Genomic DNA, 20,426 nt, shown 5'->3' on the forward strand with positions numbered 1-20,426 from the left:
AGAGAGATTTTTTAAACATTCAATAGCTCTATTCTTGAGTAATAAATGAAAACCACATATTGGAATGTCATTTTAACCAGGTCAAACCTCATCCTTCATGCTAAGAGGTAGCATACAGTGCAGTCAGTTGTGGGCTCTGCTGCTGAGTTATCTGCGTTCAAAGTCTTAGCTCTACCACTAAAGTCTTAATAATCTCTGAGTGCCTCAGTTTCTTGGGGAGGGGAGGATGATGATAATTCTATAACTCAAAGAGTTAATATACATTTACAACAGTGTCCAGAATGGAGCAAGTGCTATATAAAAATTAGCACTCACTTTTATTCATAATGATTATGACAGGCAAACATTTGGCAGGTTTTAACAAACCTGTCCCAGTAAATGGAAGAAAAATATTTCCCTCACAGGCTCCCATCTGTCCCACGTGGCATCCTTCCTGTGCCAGGTGTGCCCACCATTCTGGTGGATTAAAATACCTAACTGATGTCTGTCTGCTTCCCATCTATCTCAGAGTCAACGTCCTATGAAAACTACAATTCCAATAAGACATTCAAAAATTACTTCAATAACAGACAGCCACAGCCTTGAAGCACCAGAAAAGTACCAGTCACCTGACACCTGAGGAGCCAGAGCTGCTACACTGGTAAATCCCAGGGTGGACCCCCAGAAGAATCCAACTGGCCTCATTTGATGTGGGCAGAACACAGAGGGTACAAATTGGTTTTCTCAAGTCCCTACAGATCCAGTGGTGATGCCTAAAAGGCAGAAATGGTGGGAGGATGGAGAGGGGAAGGAGATTGGAATGAGAAACCAAGCAACTAATAAGGATGTTGGCCTTCTTTTTGGAATGGGCAAGGTCCTGGAGGCCCCTGATGGACCAAGCATTAACCCTTTATTTTCTGGATCATAGGCAAGTCAAGAGAAGTTTCTGGAGAGATGCAGTGATGGCCAGGGAGCATCCAGACCAAGCAAAGTTTTATTCACCAACCAGCATAGAAGTATTTAAACCAATTTTAACAATCAGTAGAACTGTATTGGTATATAACACATGAATATTACTCAGCCCTGGTTTGGAGGATAAAAAGAATGAGGAGGCCAATGACCAACTAACTTTGTACTAAACCATGGCTAACTTAAACCTCTTTTACACCAGTTGTATAACTACATGGTTGTAAACTACTGGCTACAAGCAGAACTCAGCAAACTGTAGGTGTGCATAACCAAAAATTCAGAGCACCACTGGAAAGAGCAGTCGGGGGCTGGGATGCTCCCCACAGCCAATAAATTAGTAACATAACTTTGTATAATAACTATATCAATATATTCACATATCAAATTATAGAAAGGAGAGAATTCTTCAAGTCATTTTATTATTTCTGGAATGTCAAAAAATCCAAATCTGTCTTTACAATCTTACTCACCTGCCACTCTCTCATCCGTTTCCCTGTTACCATCATCTGAATATCTTGCAAAGTCTAAAGAATCAAGGGTACTGATGCTCCCAGCTCGATCTGTAATAAACCAAATAATAATAATAATAGAATTAAAGAGATTTTTATTTAACTGCCAAAATAAGGGATTGGAAATCAATTAGCTATGATTTTTTTTCCAGTGAATAAACTGTGATTCTCAGATATAGGAATTCTATTAAAACAATAAGGTAAAAATGCTCATACCAATTAAGCTACTTTGAAGTAACTCAAGTTTCCCTGCCCAGATCTCTAACTAACTCCTGAATAATGGACACACAGGATATAATGCAAGCCCAGCTAAGGACAACAAAACTGTAAACAGTTTGAATTTTATTCCAAGTACAATGGAAAACAAAAACACATACATTTTTGGAAAATCATTTTGGCTGCTGTAAGGAAAGTGATTTGTAGAGAGACCAGTTAAGAGGCTACTATGTAAATCAACTACACTTTAATTTAAAATAACAATTAAAAGAAAAAAAGAGGCTATTAGAGTCATGTAGATGAGAGATGATCAGATTTGGCCTAGAATACAGGCAGTAGAAATGTGAGAAGTGGTCAGATTTGGGTTATTTTTTGATATAGAACCAACATGTCCTGGTAGTGAAATGGATGTGGGTTTAAGTAAAAGAAAGTAAACAAGATAATTCCTGAAGACTTCATTTATTGAATTTGTAATATGGGATGCAAAAGGCAAATGAAGGGGTTTCAAGAGTTCTGTGTTTTAAGTGCATGGTGGTAGTGGGGAGTGCCCCTAGCTTTTGCCAGATTTTTAAGTGTCCCTAAACAGAAAAACACGATGTAAACATTCTCACTTAAAGGAAGAAATCAATGCTGATACTCACTAAAGGAGATCTAGCTAGCTAATGCAAAGAAGGGACAAATGAGAGGCTAGGTCAACTCATTCTATTAAATCATGCTACTTACATAGTGTCTACTGTTTATATATTGCTCTAAGGAATAGATTATCTGTGTTTAGAAAGCACAGTCTGGACAAATGAATGCAAGTTACAGAAAAAGATTTGAACTCCACGTAGGGCTCCCTCACCTCCTTTTAAAACAATTAGTACATGCCAATAATTGAAATGGTTGACTCTTCAAATACAGCTATGTCATTATCAATGTACCACTTATCTTTAAATTCCTATTAAGGTAAACTAAGTGAAATTCTATATATAGTACTCTTCTGAGAACACTGTGTTTCTATTCACAGAAGCATTTAATTCCCCTGCAATTTAATTATATCTGATAAATAACAACTTGCTATTAACTTAAGTTTTAAGACAGCATAAACAAATAACAGGAAATCAAGTATTACAGTACCATTCATTAGAGCATAATTTATTTTTAGCATAAACCAAGAAACACCAAATAACAATAGTAACCACAGAAATCTAGAAAGTTCATATTAAATATAGGCTGAACTCAGGAACATTACTCAGCAATTAAAAAAAAAAACTATTGAGATATATGCCACAACATGACTGAATCTCAATGCTTTATGCTGAATGATAGAAGCCTTACGCAGAGTATATGATGTATAATTTCATTTACATGAAGTCTTAGAATAGGCAGTAGTAATTTATGGTAGAAAAAATCATTATAGTGGTTCTTGGAGTAGGGGGCTGAAAGGGGTGGGGACTGACTGACTGGGAAGGAGCATGAGGGAACGTTCTGGGGTGACAGTAATGTTCTATATATTGACAGGAGTTTGAGTTATCATGAACTGTTAAGTATGATGTTGGTTGTTGATTCTGGATAAATACTTTTCTATTATGTTAAGTATCTATCTAATGTTAGTTTTCTAAGTGTTTTCTAGTATTTTCAATCACACATACAAGCCTAGGTTAGAGTATTTTCAATCACACATTCAGGCCTAGGTTAGAGCCTATTTGATCATCATATATTATTCCTCCATTATACTGTTACTATTTCTCTAAAAGTTTCAAAGAAATCACCGATGCAATAGGAAGAGTTCTTGGGGAAAGCAAACACTGCTTAATTTTTGACTTGGTATTATTATGGCCATTGAAAAATATATTCTAATTATTTTTTTTAGTTCCAAGCCAACAATTTTATATTCTCCAAGAAAAAAAGTTCTAATGTCTTTTTAACTAACAATAACTATAGTGTCATAAAAGTAAAAAAAATCTCCTAATTTATTAAAATTTATTCCATGTCAGAAAAAAATTATAGAAGGAAGTAATTTTAACTTTAATGGGGCTAACGTATAACAGCTTTTGTACATATAATGTACTTTGGAATTTAAGACTAATAGGTAATATTACAGCTCCTATACAAATATGCTTCTTTGGATTCAGCCACAATTATTTTCTAGGGCAAGCACATGCCTTTCCAAATACTCTAATATAAAAGAGGAAGAGTTTGGAAAAATTAGCCTCTTTTATTAAGAAAGAAGTTACTACCACTTTCTAATATAAAGTATACCACAAAGCCTTTCTTCAAATTCCAAGATTGTGTAACTTCTTAGTAATTCACTTTACAACTCAGAAACCGAATGATCAGGGACTTTCATCATAGTTGGCAAACCAGTAAAACCTGTATGTAAGTTTTACTAGGTCTGAAAACTAAATCCATTATACACAGTGTGACTATAAGGCATGCAGACTGATTTTATAAATCACATATGAGAGTAGTCTTATTTATATATACATTTAATCTTTTAGTACTAATGACAGAAGGTAACTTTTATGATAGTTAAAAAAATGAGTTTCAGACCCTTGAAAAGGTATCTTTTATGGAAATTATATAGCATTTTAAAAGCTAAGTGTACCAGGAAAATTGATCAGCTCCTGACTGGTAAAGAGCATTGGTTAATTCAGTGAACATTTAGTGAACAACTATAGTGTACCAGGTTACTGACAGGAAGCTACAATAAAATATTGAATAATAATTTTTAAAGGTTATAGATATAACTGACTCCAAGAAGTAGAGTTAAAATTTTTCAATACATACTCCTCTCTATACTGCTTGAATTTTTTTATTTGTGCTTTGGTATTTTTTCCCCAAACACAGTTAATACCTTTTATGATATGGGCATTTTATAATTAAAAAGTCACAAAAGTACACACAGTTCACACTTAAAGATTAGGAAGAAAAATAATGCCAAGCAATTAGCTTTAAATTCCAACTTGTTTAGTAAAGATCATGTACTGAACCATGCCTGTGTCATGATAAGTAACAAAGAAAGAAGTATATAGTATATAAATTTAATAAACAGAAAGATAACAAATTTACCTTAAAAGTAATCATATCTAAATCTGAGGTCATGCATAAACACTTTAATATGTATCCACTTAAATTAAAAATGGATCTTAGAAATCTGTCAATGGCAAAACATTTATATTTTCTGATCCTCAGTTCTTCTCTAATGCTGGGACTCACTTCAATGATCCCTATGTTCAAAATATTTGAGAGCTAGAGGGAATCTTAGAGATAGTCCAACCCCTCCATCAACCCCAGTTTGATGAGAAAACTGAACCGTGTATTCATTCAATGCATATTTACTAATCCATGGTAGGGAGTAGAAAGATAAAATTCAGTAAGACTTGGTTCTTGCCTTAATAAGTTTATAAACCACTGTAGTTTTGTGCTGTAAACAGATAACGATAATAAAGTTAGACTACTTTATGCTAAAGGTTAAGCAAATTAATCTGTGAGCAAGCTAGGGGTACAATGTAAGTCTCGCAGTTTGCAGTCCACTGTCTTTTCTGTCACAAGATTACACTGAGATAAATGTCAAATCAAAAGACTTAAACTTAGGAAGAGACTTGAACACTGAAATTTTATTGACAAACTATTCACTGAAATTAAAATTTCTATAATGCTGGATGATTTTACCATATGAACAGCTGTCAGGTTAAAAGGAAGATTATTATTAATAACAGCATTAGTTATTATATTGAAGATTTTCTGACCACTTATTCTGTGCCAGATATTTTTCTTAGATAACCTTATTTAACCTTCGTGACAGCTCCCTGCAACAGGAGTCATTACCTTCCATATTTTACAGTAAAGGAAACAAAGACTGTCCCAGAGATACGCAGCTAGGAAGTAGCAGAGTAAAAATATGAACTCAAGCTCTCTGATGCCAAAGGCTGAGCTCTAAACCATTAGTTCCCTTCAACAATATGTAAAAGCATGCAGGTTCAGATCTCCTAGATTCCAGCTAAGTTGGGCTTGATACCGTGAAAGGCCTCAGAAAGATCAGCCTGGACTCAACTTTCCTCAGGCTATACAGGGAAAAGCTAATTTCATAAGGAATATTCCAAACTTACATATTTATAGGATCCCATTACCTAAAGATCATTTCTTTAACATAACATCAACATTTTTTCAAAGGCTTATTTGCCAGGCACAATATTATGCACTGGGGACAGAAAGATAAATAAAATATAGTCTCTTTTCTATACTCATGCTAAATAAACATTTATATATTGCCTACTTTAGGCATTTGTGCCAGGTGTGAAAGAAGTCAAAGATATATGAGACAGGAACTCCAACAAACGTCTTAAAAAAAATCCAGTCAGCTAAAACATTAACATATACAAAAATTTCAGTAACACTAACACAGTCACAAGTTTCCATATAATTAATCTCCATAAGTGAGACAGACAAAAAATACCACAGGGGATTTAGAGATCACTATGTGCTGGAGAAGCTTCAGGGAGAGGAAGGAACATAAACTGGACCTTCCCTTAAGGATATACAGAATCTGGAAAAAACAAGAGGATGGAGGAAAAGAATTCCAAGAGAAGGAAAAATAATATGGTCAAAGGCACTGAGATAGGAATATATAAAACATGTTCAAGGGACATTGAGTAAACAATGTGAGCACACCAATGGTTGGTATATGACAACAGGGTTGAAAAGGTAGGAAGAAGCAAAATTACAGGGAGAACTTTATGATGCACACTTACAATAACATATTTCAAAGTCATTTTTATCATATACTATGCAAAAATGGGAAAAAATAAAATTCCTAAAAAGAATTAAATTCTTGTTTCTGCAATATATAATTTTGCTAATAAAAAAAGAGTTCAAAAAAGTTGCCTTGGACAGCAGAAAGCAATGTTAAAAGGTTTTAGCCGCAGTGACAGGAATGAATAGCTTTTAAAATCAGTTAAGAATAAGGATGGAGGAAAAGTTTAAAGGCACAGGAACCAGTTATAAGGCTAAAACTGAGGGTCCAGATGTAAGCTAAAGGCCTGAACTAAGGCAGCACACAAGCACAGGGCTGATGGATGGTTAGAAAGAACATAGACAATACGATGACACTACCTTGAGCAATCTAAGCCACCTAACCAGGGCCAGCTGGTTTCAGAAACAAATGAACACCATTTCTTACTGCTGGGGAGTTTTGAAATAATAGGTGGGAATATCTGGAAGAAGGTTACACCCATGATGGCAACTGGGATCTCCTCCTTGAGGCTTAGCCACGTTCCATGTCTAGACCAGAAACTTAGATGTAACCATGCAGCAAAGCTTCAAGACTGAAAAAGAGAGTACACGCTAATCCAACCTTGGCGGATTTCTTTAGAATTTCATTCAGCAGATTATTCACCTCTGTCTTGATGTGGTGCTACAGTTTATCACTTTATTTTTTAAATGATCAGTATTATACTACCTGACTTGCCTTCTGCATTAAAACGACTGGCTACTCTGAGTTAATAAGATATACTCTGAATGAGTTATTAAGATACTTTGCCTGACCATACACTAAAATGATTTAAGAATATTTGCTTAACTGTGCTTTAAAATTGACAAAACAGTAGTTGTGGTGTAATGGAAACAATGCAGACTTGGAAGTTAGTGATCTGGTTTGGAATCCCAGCCTTGCCACTTAAGACATGATATGTGGTAAAATATAAAAGGGCATACAAAGAAAAGGTAAGCCCATCTCCCAACCACCAATCACCCTCTGTGACGACAATCATTGTTTAGACTCTTCTGTATATATCCTTTTAGAAACATCCTAGGCATAGGCCAATTTCTCCCTTTTTGTATGTAAATGGAAAAACACAAATACTTGAATAAATTAGCCTGCATCCTAATTTATTCAATTTATCATATATCTTGGTGATCATTCCACACCAGCACATATAGATCATTTTTTTAAATTAGCCAATCCCCTACTGTTGGACAGTCAGGTTGTTTTCAATCTTTGATACCTTTACTTGTAGAATATATGAAAAAAATCTAGGTTCAGTAATAATGCAAACAAGCTTGTCTATAATAAATTATAGAAGTGGAATTGGATATTAAGGAATATGTATTTTATTTTATTTTATTTTTTTAGGAATATGTATTTTAAAAATATGATTGATATCACCAAATTATTCTAAAAAGAGTATCCTACCAACAGTACATAAGTATACATTTTACTTTCCGACCTTTGTGTCACACACATTTGATCAAAACTGCATTCAGAAGACAATACTGTTTATAGAAAAAATATCTGTTAGGAAGAGTTCAGTGAGACTGTAGATTCAAAAATCACCCATCAATACAGGCTACCTATTTGATATGCACATGTTATTAGAAGGTTTAGGAGACAAAAATTCTTACTGCTGTAACTTATTAAAGGGTACAAAATGCAAATATTAAACATTAAGAACAATAACAAAATGTGACTAGAGATTTTGGTGATACATTCATAACTCTCATCATCCCACCTTATATTCTTTGGTCAACGCTCCTTACTCACATATCCATCCCTGAAGAAAAAGAAAAGTGTCCCATGATTGTAAAGAATGCCTACAATCAGGAGCTACTCTTGCCTAGAAAAATTAGAAACTTTAAGGCTGTTGCTAGGTACTTTTCTAACAGTAATTCTATTTCCGTACAGATATACATCAACAGAATAGTTACAAAACTCCTCATATGATGCAATAAAAAGCTATTGGTACAGTTTTGTTCACTTGAAACATGTCAAATGTATCTTAAAAGAGATTTGTGTCAACATTATACTAAGAATTATTAACTGATTCTGAAGATTTCCCTTCCAGATAAAACTGATCCTCAAGGTTACAAATGGCAACAGGAGACTGAGAATAGAGAAACTGGTACATATGTACCAATAGTTTGTGAGCAAAGAATGACATTTTTTTGCTGTTATTTTGTGCAAATTTAATTAACAGATGACACAAGACAGATATTCAATATAAGGTAACAAAAAAGGTAGACGTATACCAAACACATATGCAGAAATAACTTACTATGCAAAATTCATTCTCTGGGTTCATATACCAGAAAGAAGATGGTATTTCATGTCACTAAAAACACCAAACTCAATTCACACTGCACAGTTATAGGATTAGGTGCCAATTAAGGGTGGAATAGTGGAGTTATAACTCCCACTACAAATTTTTCTTGTTTTACCGGAATTTACTACATGCAAATTTTGACAAAAATAGTTTAAAATGCTTTACTTTAAATTGCTTTAAAGACAAGTACACCACCATATAACCACCACCTGATATGAACAACTGCTAACAGTTTGCAATTTAAAAAGAAATAATACCTTAAAGTTCACGTCCCTAATGTTTCCCTCCTCAAAGGCAATCACAATAATGGATTTGGTGTGACTCTAGTTGATGCTTTTATATCTATAATACATATACAAGTACCCACAAATAATATACAGTATTGTTTTATGTATTTGAAAATTTAAATAATGGTATAGAACTGTAATGCTCCACAACAGACCTGAGATCTGATCAAAGGCTGCTAAGATTTCCATTTCATGAATATACCATAACTAATGTTTCCATTATGTATGGCCAAGAGGACTGTTTCCAACCTTGTAAACACCTCGTTATGCACCCTCATAAGTTCCAAATACTTACACGTGGAAAAGCTGGGTTGAAGGGTGTGCACATCTTCAACTTTTCTAGATTTTATCAAAATATTCTTCAAAGTAGTTGTATCGACACTTCTACTGGTAGCACAAGAGTGCCTGCTTCCTCCATATCAGGAATACTAAGTGTTGTCAGACATCTTCATTTTTGCCAAAAGGCTGGGTATTGTGAAATGCATTTCCCTGATTACTAGTGAATTTGAGCAACTTTTTATTGGTTTGCTTCTTTTTGAATTACCTATTTTTATCCTTTGCCTATTTTTCATTAGGTTATTTTTCCTTCTCTTAATTTATAGGCATTCTATACAGATTCTAAATTTGAAATACTTTTTGACTGTTATATGTATATGGCAAATATGTACTCCTAGTCTGTGGCCTGTCTTTTACTTTATGTTAGCTTTTTACATACAGGAATTTTAATTTTGATACAAATATATCAATCTCTTAAAGTGTACAATTTTTATGTCTAAGAAATCCTCACCTCAAGGTCATGTTTTAATATTTTCTTCCAAAAGTTTTCAAGTTCCATTTCCCACATTTAGTATTTTAATTCATTTGGAGACTTTGTTTTCGTGTGTGTGTATGTATATGGTAGGAGGTAAAGAAATAATTTCCCTCTAGAAGGAGAAAAAATTATTGAATAGCCTATCCTTCCCGCACTGATTTGACTCTTTTTCCTATACAAAAGACTCCTTGAGCTTGTTTCTGGTCTGTAATCTCTTTCTTACTTCACTCTGTCTACCTCTGCTCTTTCTTGCTTTTAAAGTATTTGTTCTGTAGATGGCAACATATATTGATTTTTTTTAACTTTTATTAAGTTCCAAAAAAATAAATAAATAAAGGGGAAAAACCCCTTTTCTGGCCATCCATTAGTTATAAAATTGAGTAAGTAACCATTGTCTAAGAAGAACACAAAAAGGAATTATATTTAAAAATAACTTACATGAATGTGATTAAACACATCTGTAAAAATGTAGGTACAATGCATTTACAGATGTAAAATACAATGCATTAACTGTATGGTAGTAGGTTTTAATGAACCATTACAAAATCCTAAATCCAATGTTTGCCTTTTCATAATTTATTTTACACTTATACACTTACTGCAAATGATAATAAATATTTATTCAGCTGACTCTCACAACAGCTCTATGAAGTAGGTACCGTTGTCCTCATTTTTAGATGAAGAGACTGAGGCATTGAGAGATTAAGTTACTTATTCAAAGTCACAAGGATAAAAAAGTAGCAGAAACAGGATCCAAGCCAGGTAGTCTGACTCCAAACTGTGCTCTTAACTCACTATGCTATACAACTTTTTCCCTTAAAATGAGCAGACTTCTTTATGGTGGCTACTCAAATAGAAATGCTATCAAATTTTCCTGTGAATTTCAAGTACAAATGTTCCCAGGATGTTTTTTAAACGATTATTTTAATTAGGATGCCATATACCCATTAGTCCCATTTAGTCCTATAAATTAGTACTAGCAGACATCACCTATCTTTCTCAGTCTTTTATCATCAGCAACTCTGATCTAGTTTTCCCTCATCGCTTCATATATTTTTTCTTATAAAAGAAAGAAGTAACTATAAAATGAGTTTTTGAAGTCCTCTCACATATATACCCTCATGTAAACTTCATTAAAACCCTATAACTAGCAGTGGACAGAAATGATTACTATGCTTTACACAGAATAAGAAGGCTCTAGGGCTTCCCTAGTGGCGCAGTGGTTGAGAGTCCGCCTGTTGATGCAGGGGACACGGGTTCGTGCCCCAGTCTGGGAGGATCCCACATGCCGCGAGCGGCTGGGCCCGTGAGCCATGGCCGCTGAGCCTGCACGTCCGGAGCCTGTGCTCCGCAACGGGAGAGGCCGCAACAGTGAGAGGCCCGCGTACCACAAAAAAAAAAAAAAAAAAAAAAAAAAAAGAAGGCTCTAAAAGGCTAAGTAATTTACCCAAGGTAACAGAGCTGTAAGTGGCAGAGCAGAACTGAGGATCAGATATCAGTACTACAAGTTGAGTGGTCTTCAAAGAATAGACCAAGGGCTTCCCTGGTGGCGCAGTGGTTGAGAGTCCACCTGCCAATGCAGGGAACACGGGTTCGAGCCCTGGTCTGGGAAGATCCCACATGCCGCGGAGCAACTGGGCCCATGAGCCACAATTACTGAGCCTGTGCTTCTGGAGCCTGTGCTCTGCAACAGGAGAGGCTGCGATAGTGAGAGGCCCGTGCACCGTGATGAAGAGTGGCCCCCGCTTGCCACAACTAGAGAAAGCCCTTGCACAGAAACGAAGACCCAACACAGCCATAAATAAATAAATAAAAATTTTTTTTAAAAATGGGCCAAGTTCAAAAGTATAGATGGTATAGACTGGCACAGACCTACTGTTGTTTTTATCAGTTACGCATCTTTCCACGGCTACTCTTTTACCAAGCCCATATTTCTCTATTTTATTCATACTAGTGTGAGAGATCTGTCACGTAGCTTGCTATAATCCAAATATATCAGCTCTAGGACAGTCTTCTTCTTCTTTTTTTTTTTTTTTTGCGGTACGCGGGCCTCTCAGTGTTGTGGTCTCTCCCGTTGCGGAGCACAGGCTCCGGACGTGCAGGCTCAGCGGCCATGGCTCACAGGCCCAGCCGCTCTGCGGCATGTGGGATCTTCCTGGACCGGGGCACGAACCCGTGTCCCCTGCATCGGCAGGCAGACTCTCAACCACTGCGCCACCTGGGAAGCCCTAGGACAGTCTTCTTGATCCTGTTATAGTTAAGTGTTATCTTTTGCTGAATCTTAGTAAATACCATTGTTGTATTCAATTATATCAGGTATTCATTTCTCAGAAATCTGAAGAATCTATTTTTAAAGTGAATTCGACAATTTACATTCAACTTGTTCAGATTTCCTGGGCAGATGTCCTTAGTTTGTAGAAACCATATGCATATGCGGAATTAGAGAGTTATCATGCTCCAGCGAAAGGGGCCAGCAACCACTTTAAAAATTAATTGGAGGGAGGGAGACACAAGAGAGAAGAGATATGGGGATATATGTATAACTGATTCACTTTGTTATAAAGCAGAAACTAACACACCATTGTAAAGCAATTATACCCCAATAAAGATGTTAAAAAAAAAAAAGATGTTAAAAAAAATTAATTGCAGGTACACACAATGTTCACTGCAGCACTATTTATAATAGCCAGGATATGGAAGCAACCTAAGTGTCCATCAACAGATGAATGGATAAAGAGGATGTGGCACATATATACAATGGAATATTACTTGGCCATAAAAAGAAATGAAATTGAGTTATTTGTAGTGAGGTAGATAGACCTAGAGTCTGTCATACAAAGTGAAGTAAGTCAGAAAGAGAAAAACAAATACCATATGCTAACACATATACATGGAATCTAAAAAAAAAAAAAAATTGGTTCTAATGAACCTAGGGGCAGTACAGGAATAAAGATGCAGACGTAGAGAATGGACTTGAGGACATGGGGAGGGGGAAGGGTAAGCTGGGATGAAGTGAGAGAGTGGCATCGACATATATACACTACCAAATGTAAAACAGATAGCTAGTGGGAAGCAGCTGCATAGCACAGGGAGATTAGCTTGGTGCTTTGTGACCACCTAGAGGGGTGGGATAGGGAGGGTGGAAGGGAGGCACAAGAGGGAGGGGATATGGGGATATATGTATACGTATAGCTGATTCACTTTGTTATAGAGCAGAAACTAACACAACACTGTAAAGCAATTATACTCCAATAAAGATGTTTAAAAAATTAATTGCTGGTACAAATTTCCAATTTTAAGATAAATAAGTCTTGGGGATGGAATGTACAGCATAGTGACCATAGTTAACAAGACTGTTTTGTGTATTTGAAAATTGCTCAGAGAGTAGATCTTAGAAGTTCTCATACAGGAAAAAAAATTGTAACTTTGTGTGGTGATGGATGCTAACTAAACTTACTGTGGTAATCATTTCACAATATAGACATATATCAAATCATTATGCTGGACACCTAAAACTAATAAAATGTAATATGACAATTAGATCTCAAAAAAAAGTTAATTGTAATATTGAAATAAACACTCATATGATAAGGGAGTTGAAGTAGATCAATCCTAAACTAATGCAAAACCCCCAAAAATCAACCAAAGAGGAGCTGTGTTCAAATTACGGCCAAACAGCAAAACATAATTCACTTAAGTATGTTTTTAGTATAAATAATTTAGAAACTACATTTTATCATCAACTCTCACAGTACTCATAGGTAGAAGCCAACAAAAACAACTACCCGAAAGAAAAAAAATAGGCTATTAATATTTAAGACCCTTCTCAATCGATATTTGTAATTTAGATATAAGTAGACTGTATTTTTAGATCAAGGTAAGTGTTCTTTTTCAGTTAATCATCCTAAAACCATGGGAGTTAAGGGGGTGGGTGCAATTAAAAGCCATCATATAAAAACAATTTAACTGAATTTAGTTTTTGACCTAAATATACTAAACAAAATGAAAATTACACTAATCCTAGAACGTTTTTTCCAACAAATGTTTTTAAAAAACAAGCAAAGAAACAGATAAGCATACATTCTGAAGATCACCCCTAAAGTAGAAAGTGTAAGTTTAATTTCTGACAGAAATAAGGCCTGTTTCCCCTGATTAATGCCCTTATCTTGCTTCCTTTTAAACTATGTACCACAATGGCTTGAAACATCATACTGCATTTTAAAATCTCTTTATTAATTGGTGAGCCAGATAATGGTAAGCATGTTCCCAGACAATGTTTTAAACAAGGCAAAACATAAAATAAACATTATCTTCTCTTTACCCTCACTTTCTTGCCTCTCCATCAAGAACATAAACTCAACGACATACACTAAACTTCTCTTGGATTCCTACAATCCTTAGTTGATCACAGTTTAATAAATGTATTGATAAATGTAAAATATTGAATACCAACTATACTCGTCACTGTTCTAGGCAATGAAAATATCTGACTAATTTTCCACAAGAATTAATAAGTTTGAAGCTACTGAAATGCATAGGCAAAAAAAAGACAGTCATGTAAGCGATAAATTTAGGAATCTATATGGTCCAGACAACAGTAGGAAGTCTCATTCAGCTAAAAGCAGTGAACCTAATAAATTTTAGAAATATTCTGTTGATACTCTCCTGTTAGAAGCCAGAGGAAGCACTAAATCCAATTCCAACCTAACAGGGAGGAACTACTGTACTTTGTAAAGCAGAAGAGATGGGAACTCTGAAAGACGGTAATCATATAGCACAGGTGATACTAAGAAAGGAACAGAGCACAGTGAGATATGTACTCTTTCAGAGTTTTGAGAAAAGATAGGCAAGGTAATGAAACAGAAAATTTTAAAAAGGAGAAAGATGACTCAAGAAGTCTGTAGGCTCACAAGTTAAATTATTAAATTCAATCATAAATGCCTCCTGATAAGCAGCCTTACAAAAAGTTGAAAGGATGATAAATACAGAATAAAAGAAACCCATCATTGAAAGGCATAAGTTATTTGACCACCTACTGTCTCTACAAAGAACTGGCTCATCCTAAGCAATTACAGTCCAATTTTGATTAGAACTCTAAGGCTTAGAGTAGAACCAGCATTCCTCCTGATAAGATACTACAATCCGTTCAGTGCTAATCAATGGCATTGGCACTACTTTTATCTTGCAATCTAAGTGGAAAGCAAAACAATTACCAAATTGGCTCAACTGGCAAAAATACAGGGAAAAATATAATTAATGTGTGTGTATATTCAAGCAGGTAAAACGAAATACAAAAGATCTAATTAGTTTAACAAATGGATCTAGTAGGAACATCACAATGATTGTGCAACAATTTATCAAACACTGAGACTTCATTAGAGCTCATTTTAAATTCTTCTACTGAAAACATCAAACTTATAAAGCTATAATTCTTTTAAATTTTGAATGTTTTATAAATATAGACTACTCTTCTAATCAAGAAAAAAGATTAAATATAGTATGAAGACTTCTTACAGTATTTTAAAACCACCACTATACTAGTATTAACCGAGGTCAACAGGCTTTTGGGTATATGATTTAGTAAATCTTACAAAATCAAATTGCTTTTAGACATCTTTAAAGAAAACTACTTTTGACTATACATGTATTATTCTGAAGTATTATGAATTTTCAGATCAGACACACATCAATCAAAAAATACATAAAAACAAATAAAAATAATTTAATGTTTTAGATAATCATACTATCAATCTTTATACTCTTTAAAATTAACCAAAAAGTACTTATTGAGTATTATAAAGTCATAACCCAACTAGCAACAGCTGACATGCTAGAACTGAACATAGAGGACCTTAAAACAGACAGTAGTCTGGTCCTAAAGAAGGATTCATCCTTAGAATCTCTAAAACAGAATTTGTGATTAGGAGCTTAGTCAAAATCTTCAAAACATGGTACTAACCACAGTTTTACAGACTTCTTTTAGCATTTATCTATTTTCTGACTGTATTAAGACATTTAAATGCACTGATATTTTGACATACACAATGCACTTGCATTTAAGCTATACTAAAGTTTGTGCTATAAATATCTGCACATTTATAGGAGGAATATTTAAGAAATATTTCTTCTTTTTATGATGCCATCATAGGCCTAAATTTAAAAGCTAAAACTATAAAACTTCTAGAAGAAAATATACAAGAAAATTGTTGCAACCTTAGGATAGGCAAATATTTCTTATTTAGGACACAAAGAGCACAAATCATTAAGGAATAAACCCGATTAACTGGACTTGATAAAATTAAAAACCTTTGTTCATAAGACCATTATTAAAAAATGAAAAGGCAAACCATACTGGGAGAAAAAATTTGCAAAACACATACTCGATAAAGGACTTGGGTCCAGAATATATAAAGAACTATAACTCAATAACAAGCTGGGAAGAGACATTTCACAAAAGATACATTAATGGCAATACACACACACACACACACACACACCCAATGGCAAAAAGCTCAGAAGAAATAGCTCAGCATCACTAGCCCTCAAGAAATGAAAATTAAAACCACAATGAAATACCACAGCACTCTCACTAGAATGAGCTAAATAAAAAGCCTGAAAATACCAAGTGTTTGGGAGATGTATAGAAATTGAAACTCTCATACACTGGTGACGGAAATTTTAAGTGATCCAACCATTTTGTAAAAACAGTTTGACCATTTCTTACAAATTTAAATATATACTAAGTATATGACCCAGCAATTCTATTCATAGGTATCACCCAAAAGAAATGAAAACATATGTCCAGGCAAAACTTATACAAGAATGTTCATGGCAGCTTTATTCATACAGGCCAAAAATGGAAAAAACACAAATGGCTAACAGATGAATGGATAAACCAAAAAAGGAATGAACTATTAATACACATAAAAACATTATTTGGATAAATTTCAAAAACATTTTCTGAGCAAAGGAAGCCAGACAGAAAAGACTATATGCTCTGGAACTGCATTTATATGAAATTTTAAAATAGACAAAACTTAACTAAGGAAGTGGTTCTCAATTGGGGAAATTTTGCCCTCCCCTTCCTTGGACAGTGCTGGTGACATTTTTTGATTGTCACAACTTAGGGAATGGGGTCGGGGTGGTTGCTACTGGTATCTAGCAGATAGAGAGGCCAGCAATGCTGTTAAACATTCTAGAATGCAGAGGACACTTACACAACAAAGAATTATCAGGCCCAAAGTTTCGATAGTGCCTAGGCCAAGACTGGAAAATTGTGTTCTACAGTAGTCAGTGATGGTCTTCGCATATTGAATGCAAAGGAAAATGAAGGAGTTCTGGGGACAATAAAAATGTTTTATATTTTATTTGCAGAAGTAATTTGTTTTCCAAAACTCATCACACTGTACACTTGAAATGGGCACATTTTATTGTATGGAATTTTACCTCAAAGTTGATGGTAAAAATTACAGTGTCTGTCAACTAATATAAAGCTATATAAAACAGTTTAAAACAATTTTTGCTTTTTAAATTATATGGATAGAAAAGACAGAAAAGGCAAGTACCACTGGTTGGACTATGGATAATTTTGATATTTTTTTCCCTGTTGCTCATTTGTTTTGTAGTAACTTGAAAATACATTATCTAAAATATATTATCTAATTATATATTTTTGAGTTATACCCAAAACAGGTCCAATTAAATGAGGATAATAGAGAAGCACAACTGCAGATGAATATCTGACTGTAGTTAAATTTTGATTTTTGATCACAGGACTTAAGTTATTTCAAGAAACTATAAAAATGTATAATGCAAAGGCATTTAGAAGTCAATTTTTACTCTAAAACACCTCTATAATATTTAGTCTAAATTATAAATATATTTGTATACGAAAGGTTTTTAAGAGACATTTTCACTATAAACAGTGATATCACGCCATAAGGTAGGGTGAACAGGATAATAAATTATTTTAAATTAAATAGAATAAAGTTATGAAGTAAGTAATAACCCATTTCATTATATTGATATAGTAGAAAAACACAGCAGATGCAATTTAATTATGTTCAACAACAGGCCAGGAACTGTACAAACTGTGAGGAATATAAAGATGACCCTCAAGAATTGACTATCTAATGGAGAAAAATGATACTGTTAACAAATCAAATACAAAAAGTTAAAAGCAACGGTTGAGGTTTGAAAATAGTACAATGAAAGAACCAAACAACCAAGCCTGGAGAGTGTGGGAAACATTTACAAAGATGACATCTGAGCTGGGTCTTGAGGAAGTAGTAAGAGCTTATCAGGTGAAAATCATTATTAGATAGTTCAAAAATCTGAAACCAAACAAAGAAAGCCAACTACCTAACAATTTTGTTACACTGCTCTTTGTTACATTTTATGGGCTTAAAGGTCAGCAATGAGAAAGTCGTTTCCAGAAATGGAATATTATCCTATAATATTGATCAAGGAAGTTACACCTGCTGAGAAAGTTCCATATTCAAGAGAGAAATATGCTCAGTATTTACCCTGATGGAAAGTGCACTCTTTGCACTTTCATTACATCTAAGTTAGGAAATATAAGTCTTTGGCACCATTTAAAAGTATAGACAGGGCTTCCCTGGTGGCGCAGTGGTTGAGAGTCCGCCTGCCGATGCAGGGGACACGGGGTTTTGCCCGGGTCCGGGAAGATCCCACATGCCGCGGAGCGGCTAGGCCCGTGAGCCATGGCCGCTGAGCCTGCGCGTCCGGAGCCTGTGCTCCGCAACGGGAGAGGCCACAGCAGTGAGAAGCCCGCGTACCGAAAAAAAAAAAAAAAAAGTATAGACAAAAAATAATCAGTTGGGTTACACTTTTAAAACTGTATATTTAACAATTGTTAGTAAATTCCAATTGGCCTCACATAACGCACAAAAACACCTCATACCATTAATAAGGGAAAAAATCTAAGATGCCTCTCAAAAGGGGTGGGTCCTAGGAATACAGTATACATCCTTGACAGCACGTTTTAAAGCCATAAGAAATGCTTATAAATATATGATGAATGAAGTAAACGACTACTCTATACTGCTAACAATGATTATAACAAGGTAAAAAGGTTAATTCCTAACTTAGGCAGAGAAAAAAGCCTGTGAGGTGGTGAGACCAGCAGATACACTGCAGGTAGAACTTGCCTAGCCAGCTCCTTAGACTTCCTGTAATTTTGGAAACCTACTGAAATTAAGGAACAGAAATGGAATTAAACTGAATTTAAACAGAACAAATTTTATGCAACAGAAAACCTAATTTTTGAGTGAGCAAGTCATCCCAAAGACAAAGGGTCTTCAAGTGGATCTGATTTCGTGGAGAGAAATTTCCTATTCTTTTCTCTCTTGACTTTGAGTCAAATAATTACTGCGAACAATTTAAGGAACACTGTTTCCAGGCAGTGGTCATTCAGGGGATTGGAGAAAACGGAAAAAGGGTTAAAGCGATAAACCAAGGTTGCAAGGGAGTCTTCTGGGGTCACGTAATAGCCAGTGAACTAGAAACGCTGGCTATTTAGTAGATCCCGGCACCAAGAGTGGAGCCAGGAGCAGGTGCAAGTCCAGCCAAGAGCTGGAGGCAGGCAGGCAGAGAACAGTCACTGCCAGATCCTTTTGCTTCCACCGCAAAAGATCACCCCCTGCCCCAACTCTCTAACTAAAATGTTCCTCATACTCAGTACCAGCCCGGAAGTACCCCTCCCCACAACTACCCATTGCAATCCCAACAGTCCAGCCGGAGTGACAGGGCTGTTGTTCACTTACTGAGCTGTCCCCCACCCGACGTAGTACTCGGCTCCCGACCTCCTGCGCCTCCAACGCCGGCTGCTCCAGGGATCCCCGGCGCCCCTAACCCCGGCGGGGTCCCGCTCTGCCTCTCGAAGTTGCCGGGATTGGAGAAGTAGTCGCGCAGCCGAGGGAGCTCGCGGCCACTCTCTAACAGCTCGGTGTGCAGCTCCAGGGCGGTCAGCAAGTATTGATCGCGCAACAACTGAGCTGCGATCGCATCAATTGACAATCGGGCCGGGGTCTCCCCGGTGCCCCCCAGTGCCACCGCAGCCGCCGACGCCTCCCCAGGGAGCCCTGGTCGTGCACTGCTCCCTAAGGCCACGGGATCCTGAGGCGATAGCGAGTCCGCAGAGCCAGGATCTAGGCCGACCCCGGAACTCAGCCGAAGTCCTGCCCGCCGCTCGTCGGTCCCTGAAACCTCGTCGTCATCCTCGTCCGAATCGCTGAGGAATGGATTCACGCCGCCGCCACCACCTCCAGGCGCCATCGCCGCCATCTTATACTGTCAGGAGCGTGGGCGCCTCCCTGTCTGGCTCTGACAGGCCGCAGCCTGAATCCTCACTAAGCCTCAGCGGGCACTGGGCACCTCCAGGGCCCCGGATTGGCCACGTCCCGCCTCCTCACTTGGAGACCAGGCCCAGGCTCGGAGGCAAACGGTCTGGAAGCAGCACCACCCCCTGCCTCAGCCGCAGCTGCAGCAGCAGCCCGGCTCTGCAGGCGTCTTCCTGGTCCCCAGTCTCGCGAGAAATAGCGCGTGCCGTGCC

The 20,426-nt window shown here is 36.3% G+C and overlaps 1 protein-coding gene across 1 annotated transcript in view; it reads right to left on the reverse strand.

The window, feature by feature from the left end:
* The window catches only part of RELCH (RAB11 binding and LisH domain, coiled-coil and HEAT repeat containing), a 120,992-nt gene extending 100,834 nt beyond the window's left edge, over positions 1–20,158 (reverse strand). Inside the window, exons 1-2 of the mRNA XM_007457529.1 lie at positions 19,639–20,158; positions 1,419–1,508 (exon numbers count right to left, since the gene is read on the reverse strand). Coding sequence (XP_007457591.1) covers positions 1,419–1,508; positions 19,639–20,158 — 610 coding nt within the window. The remainder of the gene's footprint in view (positions 1–1,418; positions 1,509–19,638) is intronic.
* Between the last annotated feature and the right edge of the window lie 268 nt (positions 20,159–20,426).

This window comes from Lipotes vexillifer, unplaced genomic scaffold, assembly GCF_000442215.2.
Source record: "Lipotes vexillifer unplaced genomic scaffold, Lipotes_vexillifer_v1.1 scaffold125, whole genome shotgun sequence".
NCBI lineage: Eukaryota > Metazoa > Chordata > Mammalia > Artiodactyla > Lipotidae > Lipotes > Lipotes vexillifer.